Here is a 17331-nt window from a genome sequence, read left to right on the forward strand (position 1 = left end):
AAATAATTGTTCATCCTGATCTAATCTCATGATATTTTAATAAATATCCCTTGTTTATTTTCTTTTCTGATGTCTCAGATTATATGGGACATTATCACTGAGACATATAGTGATAGTAATGTTTTTATGTAATTTTTATTGAGCTTAAAGTAAAGTGTAAAGGTTCAGAAATTAATCAAATATATGTGTTTCCATTAAATGACATTTTAATTATATATTCAGATATATACAATTTGTTATGAAATCTACTTGGCCTGAAGAATGATCTGAAGAATGATCTGTTCTGCGTACATGCAAGTTATCTGTGTTTTTTCTTTCTCCTTTTATTCAGACTTGCTTTTTACATTAATATCAACAAAAATGGAGTATTTGATAGTCTGCTGATATTTGATGTTAATCATTATCTTTCTTCGGATGTATTAAATGATACGTTGCTTGTGAGTTTTTTAGAGGGGAATTGTCCATGTGGTTCATCTTTTATGGTTGCCTTCCTTGTTGAATTGTAAAAGTTTTCATTCATTTTTTTATTTGCTGCCAAACCTATATTAATATGCATCCTAGACTCATAGCTGGTCATATAATATATTAACTTCTTTCCTTGTGCTGATTAGTGTGGGCTTGCTTTGTTGTTCTCTTTACTTTTCTTCTCCTTCTTCAACATTTTCCCCCCATTGGATAAGTATGCACCTAGGCATTGAAGCAGGAAGTCATCTCCACTTATTTCCTTAATAAAATTTGTGTTGAGATTTTGCAGATTCTGCCAATTAAAGAAATGTATTATTTAAATATAGAAGTCATTTCTGCTCTACATTTATTCATGTCTATCTCCTTAGGTTAATATTAGATCATTGACGTATGCTGGTGATTTTTTTGATGTACACTAACATTCGGGCCATCTTGGAAGTGGTTTCTCTCCTTTCTGTGTGGCTACGTGCATTCGGACAGGCATGTCCACGTGTGTGTGTGTTTGTGTGTGTGTGTGTGTGTGTGTGTGTGTGTGTGTGTGTGTGTGTGTTTTGTTGAATGTGGGCTGACATGGATACGAGTTTGGATGCAGTGGATTCAGAGAGTGGAAGAGAAGAGAAAAGGAAAAAAAAGGAAAAAAGAAAAGGTGGAAGGAGAAATGTAGAGTAGATTTAGGCTGATGAATGTGCATCTAGTGGTTTCTAGTGGCTATATGTTGAGTCATGATTTTTCATTAGTACACACTACCTAAGAATGCACATCTTTCTCAACTCCAGAATGGCAACTTAGTGTTAATATCATGAGAAAGATGACAGATACAAGCTTTATTTAAACTGGTTTATTTAGATTTGTTTTCTTTTAGAATGATGATGTCTTCATGCTGTTTTATTTAAGCTATAATTATTGTTCTAATATGATATTTGAGAACACTGTATAGGGAAATTATTTCAAAATGCAAAAATTGGTGTTTAATCAGCAAATTACACTTAGTGATGGCATCATCTGCTTTATTGTTTATTTTCATAAGGAGATTTGTGTAACATATAAGAAAAAACGTTATGCCCTTTGCTGCAAAATGTTCAAAAAAACTAATATTTATTATACATTGAATGTATATTATTTAATCAATTGACATCTTTATTGAGATTAACATCTCTTATTGAAACCAATGAAAAAACTGACTTTGGAGTGATCAAAATTTTACTTTAAAACATTTTTTATGAGAGAAATATAGGAAAAAAAGAAGTAGTTAATAAGAAAAGGAAAGAAGAGAGAGATACAAGGTATATACTTCCTCTAATATACAACTTACTTTACATTCTATAATTGAATGTACATTTACATATTTATTTTTTTCTATAGATATAATGTAATTTTATATATACTTTCTTAACTATGCAATGTCTATATTGTTTATATATTGCTACAGAACTCTTTTAGATAGTGTTTGCTTAAGTCTTTTGTTTGATAGGATAGTGATGGATAGTCTAATGGCATGTCTGTATAGCTATTGGACTAGGAATTTTGATAATTCCATGTTTATTGTTAATTCACATTACTTACAATTGTATTATATAATTTACTTACTATTTGCTTTTAATTCTTTATGACCTGATTCATTAAATCATTGCTCCAAAAAACATAAGAGAGCCACTTCAATATGTTATGACATATTGCTTTATATCTCCAATTATAGTATTAATATCTAAATAATTATTGATCATATAGATGTATATATCTATACTATCTTTGAATGTTAATGGCTTAAATAATCCAATGAAAAGACCAAATTGAATACACTATTTAAATCTGAACAAAGCTCAAGTAGTTTTACTCCAAGAGACTCAAATCAAACATATAGAAAAAGATATTTGGAATCCAGGGAAATTTACAATTCTAGCTCAATCTTCTTTTAAATCATAATAAAAAAAGAGATGTCATGATTTTATGAAAAAATATATAGTTTTTTTGCAAATTATCTATAAATATGAAGATCAAGAAAGTCTTTTTACTTTCATAATCTTTAAATTCAATAATAGCTTATGGACCTTAGTTAATCTTTACTGGCTTCCGGGTATGGGTCAAAATCTTGCTAAGAGGCATCTAGATATAATACTTGATAACTATAAAGGTTTTTTTAACTATAGGTGGGGATTTTAACTGCATAATAGATTACTCTGATTCCAGTAACAAAACAAAATTAAAATTAACCTCAATAGCAAAGATATTGGCAACATTGATAGAATCTCTTAACTTAAGGGATACTTTTAATATGAAAGACCCCAGTTCATTACTATTTTCTCATCAGGATTATAGATATGGCATATAGACCAGAATAAATCAAATACTAATTTCACAGAACTTAATTTCCAGAGCATCTCATTTAACTATGGTTCCTTGTCCTATTTCTGATCATGTTGCTCTCATACTAAATTTTCAAGCTATTTTTACAAGACTATCTCTGTTGACTAGAATACCTGCATATATAACTAAACTCAAGTAATTTAAACCTTGGATGATTTCTGAACTGGATTCATTCTTTGAATTCAGTAATACAACATGTATAGATATAGTTATGATTTGGGACTCATTAAATGCCTATATTTAGGGAAAAAAATTAATTTGGTATAAAAATAAAATAAACAATCGGACTCAGAACTCCAAAACATTCAAAATCCATTTCTTGTAGCCTAATCTAAAAATACTAAAAATAATAAATCTAATATACAAGAAATAAAAGTTTTAAATAAAAAATATTTTGATATTTTAACTCATAAATCAAATCTGGCTTTAGAAAGACTAAAATTGAACTCTTGCTCATTATCTCTTAAGCGTATCTACAAACTTTCCAAAAGAGTCAAGATACAATCAAAGCTCAATAACATTTTAGAGATTAGAACACAACTCTAAATTCTAATTTTACATTTACATTCTCACAACTTCAACATTACATTTTGACACCTTGATATTAACACAATTCCACCAAATTTAAAAGATAATGTCATTAAAACCGTAGCTTAAAAAGAAGTTGTAGCTAAAATTAAAAAAATTAAAACCTAACAAAGTACCAGTTGCATATGGGATAATCATGGAAAATGTAAACTTTTTCCTCCTCATATCTGATCCTTCTTTCAGAAAACACTTATTGAAATTCAATCCCAAGAAAAGTTTCCTCCCTTATGGAAATATTCTCTAATTGTACAAATATTAAAAGATAATAAAAATTCATAAATGTGTTCATCTTATAGACCTACTTCACTTTTGAATAATGAATACACCATTTTTCATGTCCATCATTACTGACAGGATAAAAGAGCCCATAGCACAAGTAATTAATTTGAATCAAACGGGTTTTATTTATCAAAGAAACACATGATAATATTAGACGTATTTCAACTCTTATAGCTCTTCTGAATATGAAGAATAAAGAAACCCTAGTAATTAGTCTCAGTATTGAAAAAGCCTTTGACTCAGTAAACTGGGATTATTTGTTTAAAACCTTAAAATTATTTGAGTTCCCCAAAAATTGTATTTCACTTTTAAAGAATATTTATAAAAATAACCTAGCCTATGTAAAAATAGGTCCTTTTACATGACTAAATGCTATTTGTTGATGATATTCTATTAAAACCTTCCAATTCAGAAACACTTCTTGAATTAGAATCTACTATAGAATCATTTCTGGACTTTCGTTTAACAATCTAAATTTGAAATCATAATAATAAATAATAAAAATCTTCTATATACAGAAATCACATTACTGGAATACAGGTTACCTCAACTGAATATCTAGACAATAAATGACTTTCTTACATATATGAAATAAGAGCTGTTAATTATGATAATATCATAAATATAATAAAAAAATTTTATCTCTAAATGGAATAAACATATTATTTCATTTGAAGATAGACCACAATTAATAAAGATGATTATTTTCTCTAAAATAATGTATATAATCCAAGCCTTGTCTCTCTTTCCAAATAAGCAACACATTAGTGAAAGAAATAGAGTACTCTTAAAATTCTTTTGTTTTCCACATAAACCCAGAATATTTTTTTTACATCATATAAGATGTTCAAATCTTGGGGGAATCAATTTTCCAGATATAGAAATTAATATAAAAGCTTCAATATTTAAAGTAATATTAAATTGGATTAACCCTAATTACAATTCAGATTGGAAAACTTTACATTTAACTATTCTTGATGACAAGAACAATATTTTATGCAATTATAATTCGATTAATTGAGATAATTGTTGGCAATATGTTTGTAATCTAGTTCAATATAAATTCAGTCTCTCTACAGATTCAAAATACTTAAACCTTATACTAAAATCTTTTAAAAATCCATTTTTCTAACACTGATGTAAAAATTTGGCTTGAATCCATAATCTATTTCAGTATCACAAAAATGTTTTCAATAAAATTCATAATCACACACTTGAAATTTGGGTGACCACGAAATGTGTTTGCTGGTATCATTGTATTTAAGTTTTAAAATCTGAAGATGTTCAACAATTAATTTCAGAATTTAAATTAAATTCTAAAGATTGGCTATTACTACAAAATGTGAAAATGTATGCACATGATTTATGTCTATCTTTAATTCACAATTTAAAGAAGAATGCAAATTAATCTATTTAATTTATGGAATTACATATAATAATTCAAAAATTGATAATTTGATATCAAAACTGTATAAACATTTATTGAATATAAAACAAATTTAAATCTTAAATTTTGGAATCATATTACTTTAGGTCAGGCCTCTGAATTTACTTATCATAATAAATCTCAAATGTTATCATCTGTCAGTCATATTTCTCAGTCTCAATTTTAGCATATATTTACTTGGAAATTTTTGCAGAGAGCCTTCTTAACTCCAAACTGAATTGCCAAAATAAGTAGAAATAATAACTCATTGTGTTGGAGGTATTTACAAGAATATAAAGCAGATTTGATCCATATATTTTTGAATGTTCCTCCTTGAGCTTATTTTGATCTAAAATAGAAGACTTTTTAAAAGCTGTATTTACTGATAACTTCACTTTATAAAAATGTATAATTTTATTTAATCTAAATGACAAAGATGATTTGAAGAATGTTAATTTCTCTCTCCTTTGTCCATCCTTGCAGTAGCAAGGAAATGCATCACCAAAAAATGGAAAATATTTGTAACTCCAACATTTGAAGACTTCCTTTTATTCTTAAAGGAAACAGCATTCAGACAGAATGAAATCAAGGAACAAAGCATTCTATCCTATTTACCAATAATTCTTGGATTAAAGTCTTAGCTCTTATTGATTTGTATCAAAAGAATTATGTTACTAATGCTTAAAAATTGTAATGATATTGGAAAACGGGGAACATTTTGGAGTTTTATTTCTAACATTCTGCTTTTAGGACTTTCTATATATTCTAGATAGTTCTTCCTATTTGTTTATTGAGCTCTTCTTTTTGCTAATTGTAATTATTCAATATATCATTTATAGTACACTTTTATTGCTTTTGATTATATATTACTTGTTTATTGAAACATTTAATAAAATGTCTTGAAAAAAATAAATGTTTAATTGTTCTAGCTGCAGTAACCTTCCAGTATTATGAGAGTTTAAACATCTATAAACTGAAAAGAAACACTAACAATCTGACTAGTCATGAGATACCCACTTATGCAGACTGGCCTGAATACATAGTGACATTTTCAGTCAAAGTAGTCCTACTTCCAGAAACATACTTGGCAATATTTTGTGTAATATGTCACACTGAAGTGTTAATGAATGGCTATAAGCCTGGTTTGATTAGACTGGAAGAATTTCTGCAGCTCTCAGATTTTTGTAATTTTCTTCTGAAAGTACTTTTCTAGTAGAAAATCGTGTGGAACTATGAAATTATTTATTTATGTATTTTTAACAAGATCTAGTTCAAAAGACTTGTACTGTCCAACTTTAAATTATTTTAATGTACTTCAGTGGAGTATAATAAAAATGAAGGAACATAATAATAAACTTTAGAGGAGCATAATGATGATGAAGAAAAAAACAATAACAGTAATCGGCTACTGATATTCAACTTCATCATTCTGATGAGACTTGTCTATACATCTTTTTATGCATGCCTTTAGTGATTAATTACTTTCTTAGCTAACTACTCCAAAATGTAAAACCTGTCACTAAGCACGATTAGGAAGATGCAGTGTGCATTAAACAGTGGTACTCTTTAAATGGCCAGATTCATGCCATAAAATACTCTATGTGGTGGTAAAACTGCATTCCATTCCTCCAGTTCTGTCAAATCACAGCTGATTTCTACTGTGAACGTATGAAGAGCCAATACCATCCACAGAGTTTACTAAATAAGTAGAAGAAGATCACAGCACCTTTTTCCATATCACTCTCTCAGACACACACACACACACACACACACACACACACACACACACACAAACACACACTTTAGAGTCACCAATCCATGTCTCTGAGGATATAGGAGGAAACTGGAAAATGCATGAAGTCACAAGAAGGTCATGCAGACTCAGAACAGAAGATACTCCAGCCAAGAAATTAACTGGACAACTGTTTGCTGTCACTTGACAATGCTACTCACTACACCACTTCCGCCCAAAACTGCATTACCAGCAACAAAAAGAAACAGTCACTATTTCCTGAAGTAGACTTGAATTTGTCACCATTATGTAACGAGTAGGAAGCTCAGAAAGCAACATAGGACAACTTTAAAACATGCCTTTTAAAATAATCTTGAAGTTCCTTCATTATAATCCAGCAGTGGTTCCACAGCAAACAGAAACGTAAACACAGAGATGCAGATTAATAAATCTATCACATCTATGGCATATAGTAAACTTCAGTGGAAGAATTTCATAATCATAATCAAACAGATGCAAGTATACATGCAAATTATAGCAATGTTGCATGCTGAAGTACCATTTCACTATGAAAATTTACAAAATGCCACATACTCTTACCTTGGAGCATCTTTTTTAACAAATTGTTAGGCAAAACACAATATCCACAGTCAAGGCTATCATTATCCACAGATGAGCAGCAGTTACTGCATCAAGAAATGTGAAAAAAAATTGCAAGCATGTGAAAAATGTACAAAAAGGGATCAGTCATAAATAGCCATGTTACGTGTGTGTGTGTTGTTGGTGAGGGGGTGCATGACACTGTAGTAGTGTTGGCTGCGATGGAAATGCAAGAGGTCAACAACTGTGCAAAGGTCTAATCAGCAGTCAAATAAAAGGATAATTACCATGCAGTGTAGTTCAAGAAAAGTACATTAACTATTTGAAATCCACTTTTATGTTACCAGTGATCTTCAACTCTTTATGTTGTCTCCAGGTTCTTCACAAACAAGAGGGGCATGCAATACCAAAGCTTTACACGACAACAAAAAACTCAATACAGCTTCCGCTCCCTGATGACAACAGTTACATGGCTGTGGAAGTCCGTGCTGTTGGAGAAGGAGGTGAAGGACCCCCTGCAGAAGTCATTATATCAAAGGATGCTGGTAAGAAAGAAATGCACAAATGCTTGAATGTGACTTTGGTACAGGTTTTTATGAGATTCTGTAACTGAATAAAACTTTTAGGCCTGCTTCCTAGCATCATGGAATGTCATCTCTTAGGTGATAGGAAATACCTTGCAAACTATCCTTCTCTGGAAAAAATGTCACCTCTAGAGCTAATCTGAGACACTGAAAAGTATATAATTGCCTTCTGTATGTTCATTTAGACTTCTTCTGCTGCCAGTGTGCAAGAGATGCAGGAGGTCTAAGGTAGAAAAGTGGATCTGGGTGAAAACTTTAAATAGTAATGAGGTGTGGTAATGGAAAAAAAAAACTATCGGCTGAACTGAATGTACTACAGCAACAGAGCATGCTAATGAGTCTGCAATCAGACATCCTTGGCCATTGCCCCAATAAAATTGTATTTATATATTTTGGCAGGCTGCAGCTTTAGCTTTTTCCTAAAGACTGAAAAGTTGTTTTGATGGTAAGTGTAGAAGGCATAACATTCCTGGAGGGTGTCACATTCTTTGGGAAGTCCTTTTCACAAAAAGCTAGTGAATTGGTAGATGACATAGAAGTATGACTTCTTGAGTACAGGGAATGTAATAACTTTCTAGTATTTGGAGTTCACTTCTAATGGGGGGAGGGACGGCAGTTTTCTCTTGAAAGTTTGAATGCCAAATGAAAAATTATATGGAGCTTCTTACGTGCTGCTTGCTGTGGGATTTGAAGTCTTCTTAAGACACTCAGTCTTGCTGGCTGGAATCAAAGTCTGGTTATAGTTGCATTCACAGTCTGTTGCATACAGAAACTTGCAGAATATACACTGATGAGAGAATATACTTTGCAGCATCAACGTTAGAGCAATAACAAATAACTTTTTATAATAAACCAAATGGACTAACGTTGCAGCTTAAAGTACTGTTCCACTTTACTTCTCATATAGTACAGATGATGTGAGAGATATAACATTTATCTCAGGACAACAAATGTGTCCCCACCATACCCCCAACATAACTGGATTTAATACAGACTTTATATATTTTTTAGTTAAACACACACCCTCTTGGTTTTGGAAAGATACTGCCTTGATGACGCCAATGCTGACACATCTGTTCTTGTGCAAATGCTGATCAGTAAACTGTCTTCAAGGAAACGCCTTGTGGATTAGAAAAACATATTTTTGTCCTGTTGTCAGTTCTTTAAAGAAAGCAAATTACATCCTTGTCATGTCTGTAAGAAGTCAGCTTTCTTGATGTGTGTGTAATACCATCATAAGCAAGTTCCTTATTTTTTTAAGCCACAGTCATTTAGTATGGTTGCTGATCACATATTACTAAACTCTGTTTCTGCATTTAAGCAAGCTTTTTCTTCCAGCATATTTACAACAGAATTAATTTCAGCCTTATATTCATAATATCTAACACCAGAATAGGTAGGAGTGTAGCCCTGGCTGTAATAAATAGCTGTCTAGCATTTGCGATAGATAATGACATTCAATACTTTTACACAGATAAATAAAACTAAGAATTTTATTCTCACCAGTCTGAAAAACAGTAGATTTTTGGGTAGGTAGGAATGTAATTATTGGTAAAGTGTACTCAAGCTTGAGAAGAAACACTGAAGGTGATGGCACATCTGGTATGTTTAATAAGCACGTGTGAAATTTTGTACTATTCTTTGAGCCTTTGCAATCTGATTCTGTACGCTGCTGAAAGGCTAGGCATTAGTCGACAACAGTCTCATATTCGACCATCATGTAGCGGCAGTGGTCAGAAAAGCCTTTTACTTGGTTCATCTCATAAGTAAAGAGACTACATCTAGAAAAAAGGAGGTTATTACCTCTCTGTACTCCTCCCTCATTAGGCCAATAATTGAGTACAATGTCCCGTTTGGTATGTACCTCTCCAAACACCTGCACCAACTGGAAAGGCCACAGAAATACCTCACAAAGAGAATCCATGATGTCCAACACCTGTTCTATGTGGACAGGCTCAGATGGCTATCACTCTACTCAGTATCATACAGATTGCTCAGAGGTGATCTGTGTCCACCTACAAGGCAATCTCAGATACCGCTCTACTAGAGATGCTCCATATCCATAAGTATAACTCATCATGCATTACCTGATTGAAAGGTCTAAATCTAATGTGTGAAATTAACAAAACCTGCTGGAGAGACAGGTTTGTCTCCCAGAGGCTGCCCCATCTCTGGAATAGACTCCCCATACGTGTCAAACAAAGCACATCATTGGCCCTCTTCAAGTGTAATCTTGATGAGTGGATGGGAAACCACAAATTTGTACAAGGGGTTCCACCTGTGACCAGGGGTGACAAGTGCTGATTGAGGTTTCTTTCTTGCGGATAAACTCTTGGCTAGGCTTGTAAGAGCCCCAGGGCCATTAGTCTAGTAATGTCCTATGATCCTATAGTAAACCTAAAGTATTCTGGTGAATATCAGAAAGTAGAAAGTTTCCTTGGAGATCTTTTATGGTTAAAGCTGTTGCAGTTGTAACTCTTTTGGTGTATCAAATAACAGTATTGTGGGGTTTTTTTGTCTGTCAACAAGTAGCTTGTTATCTAAGAGTGAATTCCAGATTGCAGTGAAGTCATTCTGGAGAGCTTGGTTCACACGTTAACAAATGTGGGACCTAGTAATAAAAATAATATCTGCATACATAATGTAGATGGTTTGTGGCAGACCCCAAGGCAGGTCATTTAGGAAAACAGAGGAGCAGAGGACCTAAATCAGATCCTCAAGGGACCCCTGAGGTAACAATGTCAGAAGCTGTGCTTGATCTGCAGTCCAGTACCATGAATGCCCTGTTAGCAGTCCTCAAGCCATTCTGTATCTTTATTAGAGAAATTGAAGAGTTGGATAATGAACAGTCTCAAAAGCCTTCTTTAGATCATAGAGTATTGCTCCTGTAAGTGAGCCTTGTTCCATGATTGTCATAGCTGTTAATGATGGTATTGCCAATGTTGCACTGTATTTTGGCCTAAAATCCTTTTTCCTTATCTGGCAACATTTTCAGAATTTTGACTAAGTTTAAAACAAAATTAATGACAGGTTTGTGTTAATACAAAAGATATTCAGCTTTAAAATAGCTATGAAATTCCATGTGTTGCATTTACAATAAACTTGTATTTATTCTTAATTTAGGAAGAACACATTGAGAAAATCATATACTTTGAATTTGCTGTTTTCCCCATTAAATGCAATATCATCTTACAATATTATATAAAAAAAAATAAAAAAAGTATAAAATGTTCCCAAAATGGAAACAATTTGAGTAAGTGACCCATGTGGTGATATTTTTTTCTGTATTACAGCGAGGTTCCAGTCTTGCATATCACTTGTAGCATTGCACTTCTTAAGATCATAATCCACCTAAAGTGCAAATAATAATCATATCCAGCTCACAGATTGTCCAAGCCCTAGACCATTTATTTTCATACAATACACACACACACACACACACACACACACACACACACACACATATATATATATATATATATATATAGATAGATAGATAGATATAGATATATAATGTATATGGGAGCACTCAGTATTGACTTTCATTAAAGTCAACATATCAGTTGTTGACACACTTTGGTCAACAAGGCAGATGGTTGACAGCTATGTGAGATGAACGCAATATAGTGGGTGAGGAATATTGCATTTTCTGTATTATGTGAGTGAGAATATATAATTTGTGGGGGGTGTGGGGGTGGAAGAGACTTGCCCCCCCAAGCAAAAACATTGTTTTTAGATGTATCCTTCAAGAATTTGTCTTTGTGTATACATGGCATGTTGTCAATATTTACTTATTTACTCTTCTGATATGTTTAAGTTCACCCCATAGATAAATGTGTATACATATATATATATATATATATATATATATATATATATGTGTGTGTGTGTGTGTGTGTGTGTGTGTGTGTGTGTGTGTGTGTGTGTGTGTGTGTGTGTATGGGTCCACTTTGTAATTTCGAAATACTGAAATCTTGAATTTCAGTATTCCAAAACCACAAAGCCGAAAACCCAACCACAACTCATAAACTCAAACACACAACCGCAAAATTCAAAATCCTGTACTCACACTACACATGCAGTACATACATAAACATACACAAAACTCCCCCCCACACACACATGCTTCGGTATTTTGAATTTTGCGCAACTGCCGGTTTCGAAAATGTGAGTATTCGACTTTGTAATTTCAAAATACTGAAATTCGGGATTTCAGTATTTCAAATTTACAAAGTGGACCTATATACATATATATATATATATATATATATATATATATATATATATATATATATATATGTAGATAAATATAGATATATGTATATATATGGATCAGTGTCATTTTGCCGAAAATCCATTTCCCCGAAAATTTCTGACATAGGGTCCAAATCACCGAAAATCCATTTCGATGAAAATAGTACTAACAGTGTATCTGCCCTTTTCCCCACTGTAGTGCGATTTTGGAGTGAGAATATTAAAGTGGGGGGGTGTGGAGGGCACAGCCCCTCCACAATGGGGTGTGTTGTGGACTTAGCCCCCCACCCAGTACAGTTTTATATTGTCTAGTATTGTTGTCTGTTGAGCAGTCCCTATTAAAAGGGTTAGTAAGTAGTTTATAACTTAAGTAGGTGGGGAGTACACCCCCTACACCCCCCTACTTTAATATTCTCACTCTGAGATCACACTACTGTGGGGGAAAAGGGCAGATACACTGTCAGTACTATTTTCGGCAAAATGGATTTTCGGCAATTTGGACCCTATGTCGGAAATTTTCAGTGAAATGGATTTTCGGCGAAATGTCATAGACCCATATAGATATATATATATATATATATATATATATATATATATATATATATATATATATATATGGGTGTACTGAAGATAATCGTATCTTCAGTACATTAGGAAAAAGGTTGACAATGGAATATCAAAAATGTAATATGGTTGCATCAAGACACAACTTTGGAGCATCCAAATTAAACCAGTGCCTTTTTGCTCCCACACCCTCTGCTAATTAAATATATCAACTCCCTAACCCAGGCATTATAGCAGTCTCATTCAAAAATTGTCAGTTTTCCTGTTGACCAAATTAAGTCAGCAGAAAAGTTGTTGACAGTATTTCAGGGGAGTGTGAATTGAAACTGACTGCAGCTTATTTAGAAAATTAGAAAAGTAGTATCTTTAAATGGGTTTCATTAAACACTTTTATCCCATTCTAGGACTTCTTGAGACAGTCTGAAGAATATTCCTTCCACCTCTATTTGCCTACTGTCTGATTCTGAGCAAATAACTTAACCAGACAGTGGTCCAGAGTCACCCCGATAAAAGGACACTAGCGCCTGTTGGGCCCATCCTGTTAACAAATGTATAAAATCAAACAAAAAATAAACATACTTTTACATATTGGTTTGTTTTCTATATCTTACAGATGATTCATACTTTTATTGACAGAATATATTGTATATTTGTGTGGTCAAGTTGGTTGACTGATTGTTTGATCGTGTGTGCAGTATGTCAAGAAGAGAATTTATGATTGTGGAAAGTTAAGTGTATGGGCATTTGTTTGAATGAACATTAGGTTAAGGTGCCCGATGCTCACCGAGTTGAATCCTCTGGGCATTTGTTTAGTGTGGGAAACAAGTGTGTGTGAGTGTTTGTGGGTTAGAATTAGAGTAAATGCTAAGGCAGGTGACAGTTTATGTGACGTATTTTTGCAGGAAGTAAATATTTGTGCAAGTGTTGCTGGTTAGAGTAAGGTTAGGAAAGGGGACAGATTCAGTATTATGTATGTGTGCATGTTTGTGGTGTGTGTTTGATATAGATGGTCTTGTATTGTGGTAATGTTATAGAAAGTATTTTTGTAAGGTTAGGTGTTGGTTAGGGTCAAAGTGTACATAGACATACAGTACATACATACATACATACATACGTACATATATAAACATCTTTACTGTAGGTTTAGGGACCAAGTTTCATGATAAATGATAAAGCCAGAAGTCATAAAACATGTTTTGTAATCCCACAGGCCAAGATGGATTTAATTTATTACTACTGCAGGTACCCACATATACCATTTATCCACTGTTTCTATATGTTTTAGTTATGATTATTATTCTCTGTTTATATCAGTGAGATACAGAAAGTGCCTTCTATAGGTCACATAGATTTTTATGAATGAATTTTCTCAAAGGCATCTTCTAAGATGAGCTTTATTTTTTTATGCTTCTGATAATGTTATTAATGGTAATGTTATACCATGACTTTAGTAATTTAGTGGATGCAGTGCTAAGATTTAAGTTTATCGTATAGTTGTATTTTATGTAATTTAATGTTACTTGGGATAGATTTTTAAATTCAGATTGAATATCTTTACATAGGTCACAGTTTTATGAATGCATTTTTCTCATGTATAACTTCTACTGTACTTGTAAGTTAATATTTTTTTTTTTTCACATTGCTAGTAAAGATATGGTATTACTACTATCACATGTTAATGTATGTTGTGTTAAGATTTATTAAGTTTATGGTACAATTATGTGTTACATGCAATTTAATGATCTGATGTTGTCCTTTTCATTCTTGCTCACCTGGGGTCTCAGATCTACTCCTCGAATCCAAGTAGGCTGCATTTTCTAGACTTTGAATCTCAATCTTGAGTTCCTCCCTCTTCCTATAATACACCACACTGTCCCTATCTCCTAGGATCTTGTTTTCTGCTGAAGTGGTCAGATGGAGGATTCTGAAATCTCAAGCTGTTGTTGTTGTTGTCTTTCGGCTTTTCCCGGTTAGGGGTTGCACAGCGGAACTCCAGTCCGCTAATGATTAGCAGTAGATTTTCACAAACGCCGAGGTGTCAGCTCGATGTTCAACCTTCAACGAAAGCACGCCCATTTACACATGTCTTTTGAACGCCCACCAAACCTCGGGGAGAACATGCAGACTCCACACAGAAGGCACTCCCCACAGCCCAGCTGAGAATCGAACGGGTCAACCTCTTGCTGTGAGGCAACAACGCTACCACTGCACCACCGCGGAAGTCTCTGAAATCTCAAGCTGTAAGGAACTTTATTTGTCTAAAACTGTTTATTTTACTCTATCTTTTCTCACTGGTTCCTCCCTCCCTTGGTAGCTGCCTGTGGTTTTATTTAGCTGTTTTTCCTCTTGTTGGTTTTCTATCCCCATCAGATGCAGTCTACAGTCTAGGGGACTAGCTTTGTGGTTGAGGATTCCTTCTCTAATGGCTCTGTCTCAGTTAGAGATATTTATCTCTCTACAGCATTACGTTGTCTCAGGGTTTTATTACTTTTATTACTTGGGTCCTTTTTGGTAGAGTGGTGTGATTCATTCAGAAATGTTTGTGTTGCTGCCCCACAGCAAGTGCTTCCCATACTTGGCTCTGCTGTTCTGGTGTGGAAGTGTTTATTTGTCTGCTGCCATGCCTCTCAACTGTCCAGATTTTTGAAGAACATTCAGATTTTGACCTCATAATTTTGGTCTAATACTCATAAAATTTGTGATTATAAAACTTCATATCCTTCAAAAAATGTATCATAACACAAGACCTTTTATTCTAACAACTTTTTAAGTTTATAGGAGCAATATTTAAAATTTGTCTGCAGCATCTTCCTGATCTAGCAAACTGCTATCCGTTGTCTCCAAGATCAATTGCTTTGGTCCTTTATAGTTGAGTGATGTGCTTCAGGCTACAGTGGTGGCATTTCTGACCCACAACAAGATGTTCTTCTGATGGTCTCTGTCAAGGGATGGAGATCTGTTTTCCCATCTGCGACATCTTCCTGGTCTAGGAGCCTGCTATCCATTTTTAGCACAAGATGTGTCCTTTTATTTACACCCATAGTTGTACATACTTTAAAGCCGAAGGTCAAAAACTGCTGTCAGACCTTTGGTTTCAGAATTTCACATTGATACAAAGCCAGTTCTTCTTTCTTGGTGTGGCTGTCATGAAGATCATTGACTGGCTCACGAGTAATCTTTTAATCATTATCTTTGGTTCCTTTTAGGGGCTCAAACCTCCTTAAAAAAAAAAAAAACAACAGAACTATTAAAGAAGAGTTCAGATCCAGTTCCTGAGATCCGGAACTCATAAGACCTCCCCCAGATCCCATTTTCTTTCGAATCTGATAGGATTGGTCTTTGAGAGGTTATCCAGCTTATCTGCCATACTCATTGGATCCGAAGTCCTTGGCTCTGATTGACTTGAACTTCCTCTTGAGGCAGAGAGTTTCGGCTGGCTCCTCAGATTAAAAAAATATATTTTGGATCCTGCTTTTCCCCTCTAGATCCAATCTACTGTGCTACTTAACTCCTGTGATCCTATGCCTAGAATCCAACTAATAGCTTTTTGACTAGACAGAGCTGAACAATTCTCAGATCTAATAACTTTGGATCTGGATCTGCTGACCAGTGTACTGTTCTTTGGATCTGAAACATCCCTTGGATCCGACAGTGCCACTGTTTGTTGCCTTCCACTTCTTTTTCCTTTTAGGAAAAGATCTGTGCCTCTAAGATGTTTAGGCAGGGATTCCTGACACTGACTTCTCACACTTCCTGGTTGAAGCTCCCACTCAGGAACCTGGAACATAGAGTCCCTCTTTTCCCTTAGGGCCACAGTTCAGATCCAACCTTTATACAAAAAAGATTGTGGTTTTCTGGCAAATCATTGAGGATTGAATTCAGAAAAAAAATGACAGACACTCGAGTTTCAGACTTCATATCCTTCAGAAAAAATTTATGCTAATGTACAACCTGATATTCTCTCAACTTCCTAAATTTGTAATAGTAACATTTAAAATGTGTCCCTATTTTTGGGGGTTTGTTCTCCTATTATTTATAGCTTGTCACAATGTCTTGATCTAAGAGGTTGAGAGATATGCCTGGATGAGTTTCTCTCTCTCTCTCTCTCTCTCTCTGTCTCTCTCTCTCTGTCTCTCTCTCTCTCTCTCTCTCTCTCTCTCTCTCTCTCTCTCTCTCTCTCTCTCTCTCTCTCTCTCTCTCGGCTCCATGGGGTTGCTCCCTGGGAGTAGATTTCTTATGGCTCAGAGCCCAGATTCACCTCAAAGACTTACACCTGATTGTGAGTGGCTGTCATCTTTATACCTGTCAACTGTCCAGATTTTTGCTTCATCTTTTTGTTCTGCTCCTCCTCACTTAAACAACCAATCTTGGATTCGGAATCCAAATCCAGACCTACAGTCTCACCCGACATGAATGACCCATCCAGATATTCACAACCTCAGAAAATTCATGATAATACAAAACCTGTTATTCTA

General features: G+C 34.0%; 1 protein-coding gene across 2 annotated transcripts in view; it reads left to right on the forward strand.

Moving 5' to 3' along the window:
* CNTN2 (contactin 2) overlaps nt 1–17331 on the forward strand; it is a 907647-nt gene that overhangs the window by 862799 nt on the left and 27517 nt on the right. For both annotated transcript variants that reach the window (XM_044076798.1, XM_044076799.1), the window contains one exon: nt 7831–7999. In XM_044076798.1, coding sequence (XP_043932733.1) covers nt 7831–7999 — 169 coding nt within the window. The remainder of the gene's footprint in view (nt 1–7830; nt 8000–17331) is intronic.

The sequence above is a fragment of the Protopterus annectens genome, chromosome 7.part0 (assembly GCF_019279795.1).
Source record: "Protopterus annectens isolate FY-2018-M chromosome 7.part0, PAN1.0, whole genome shotgun sequence".
Lineage (NCBI taxonomy): Eukaryota > Metazoa > Chordata > Ceratodontiformes > Protopteridae > Protopterus > Protopterus annectens.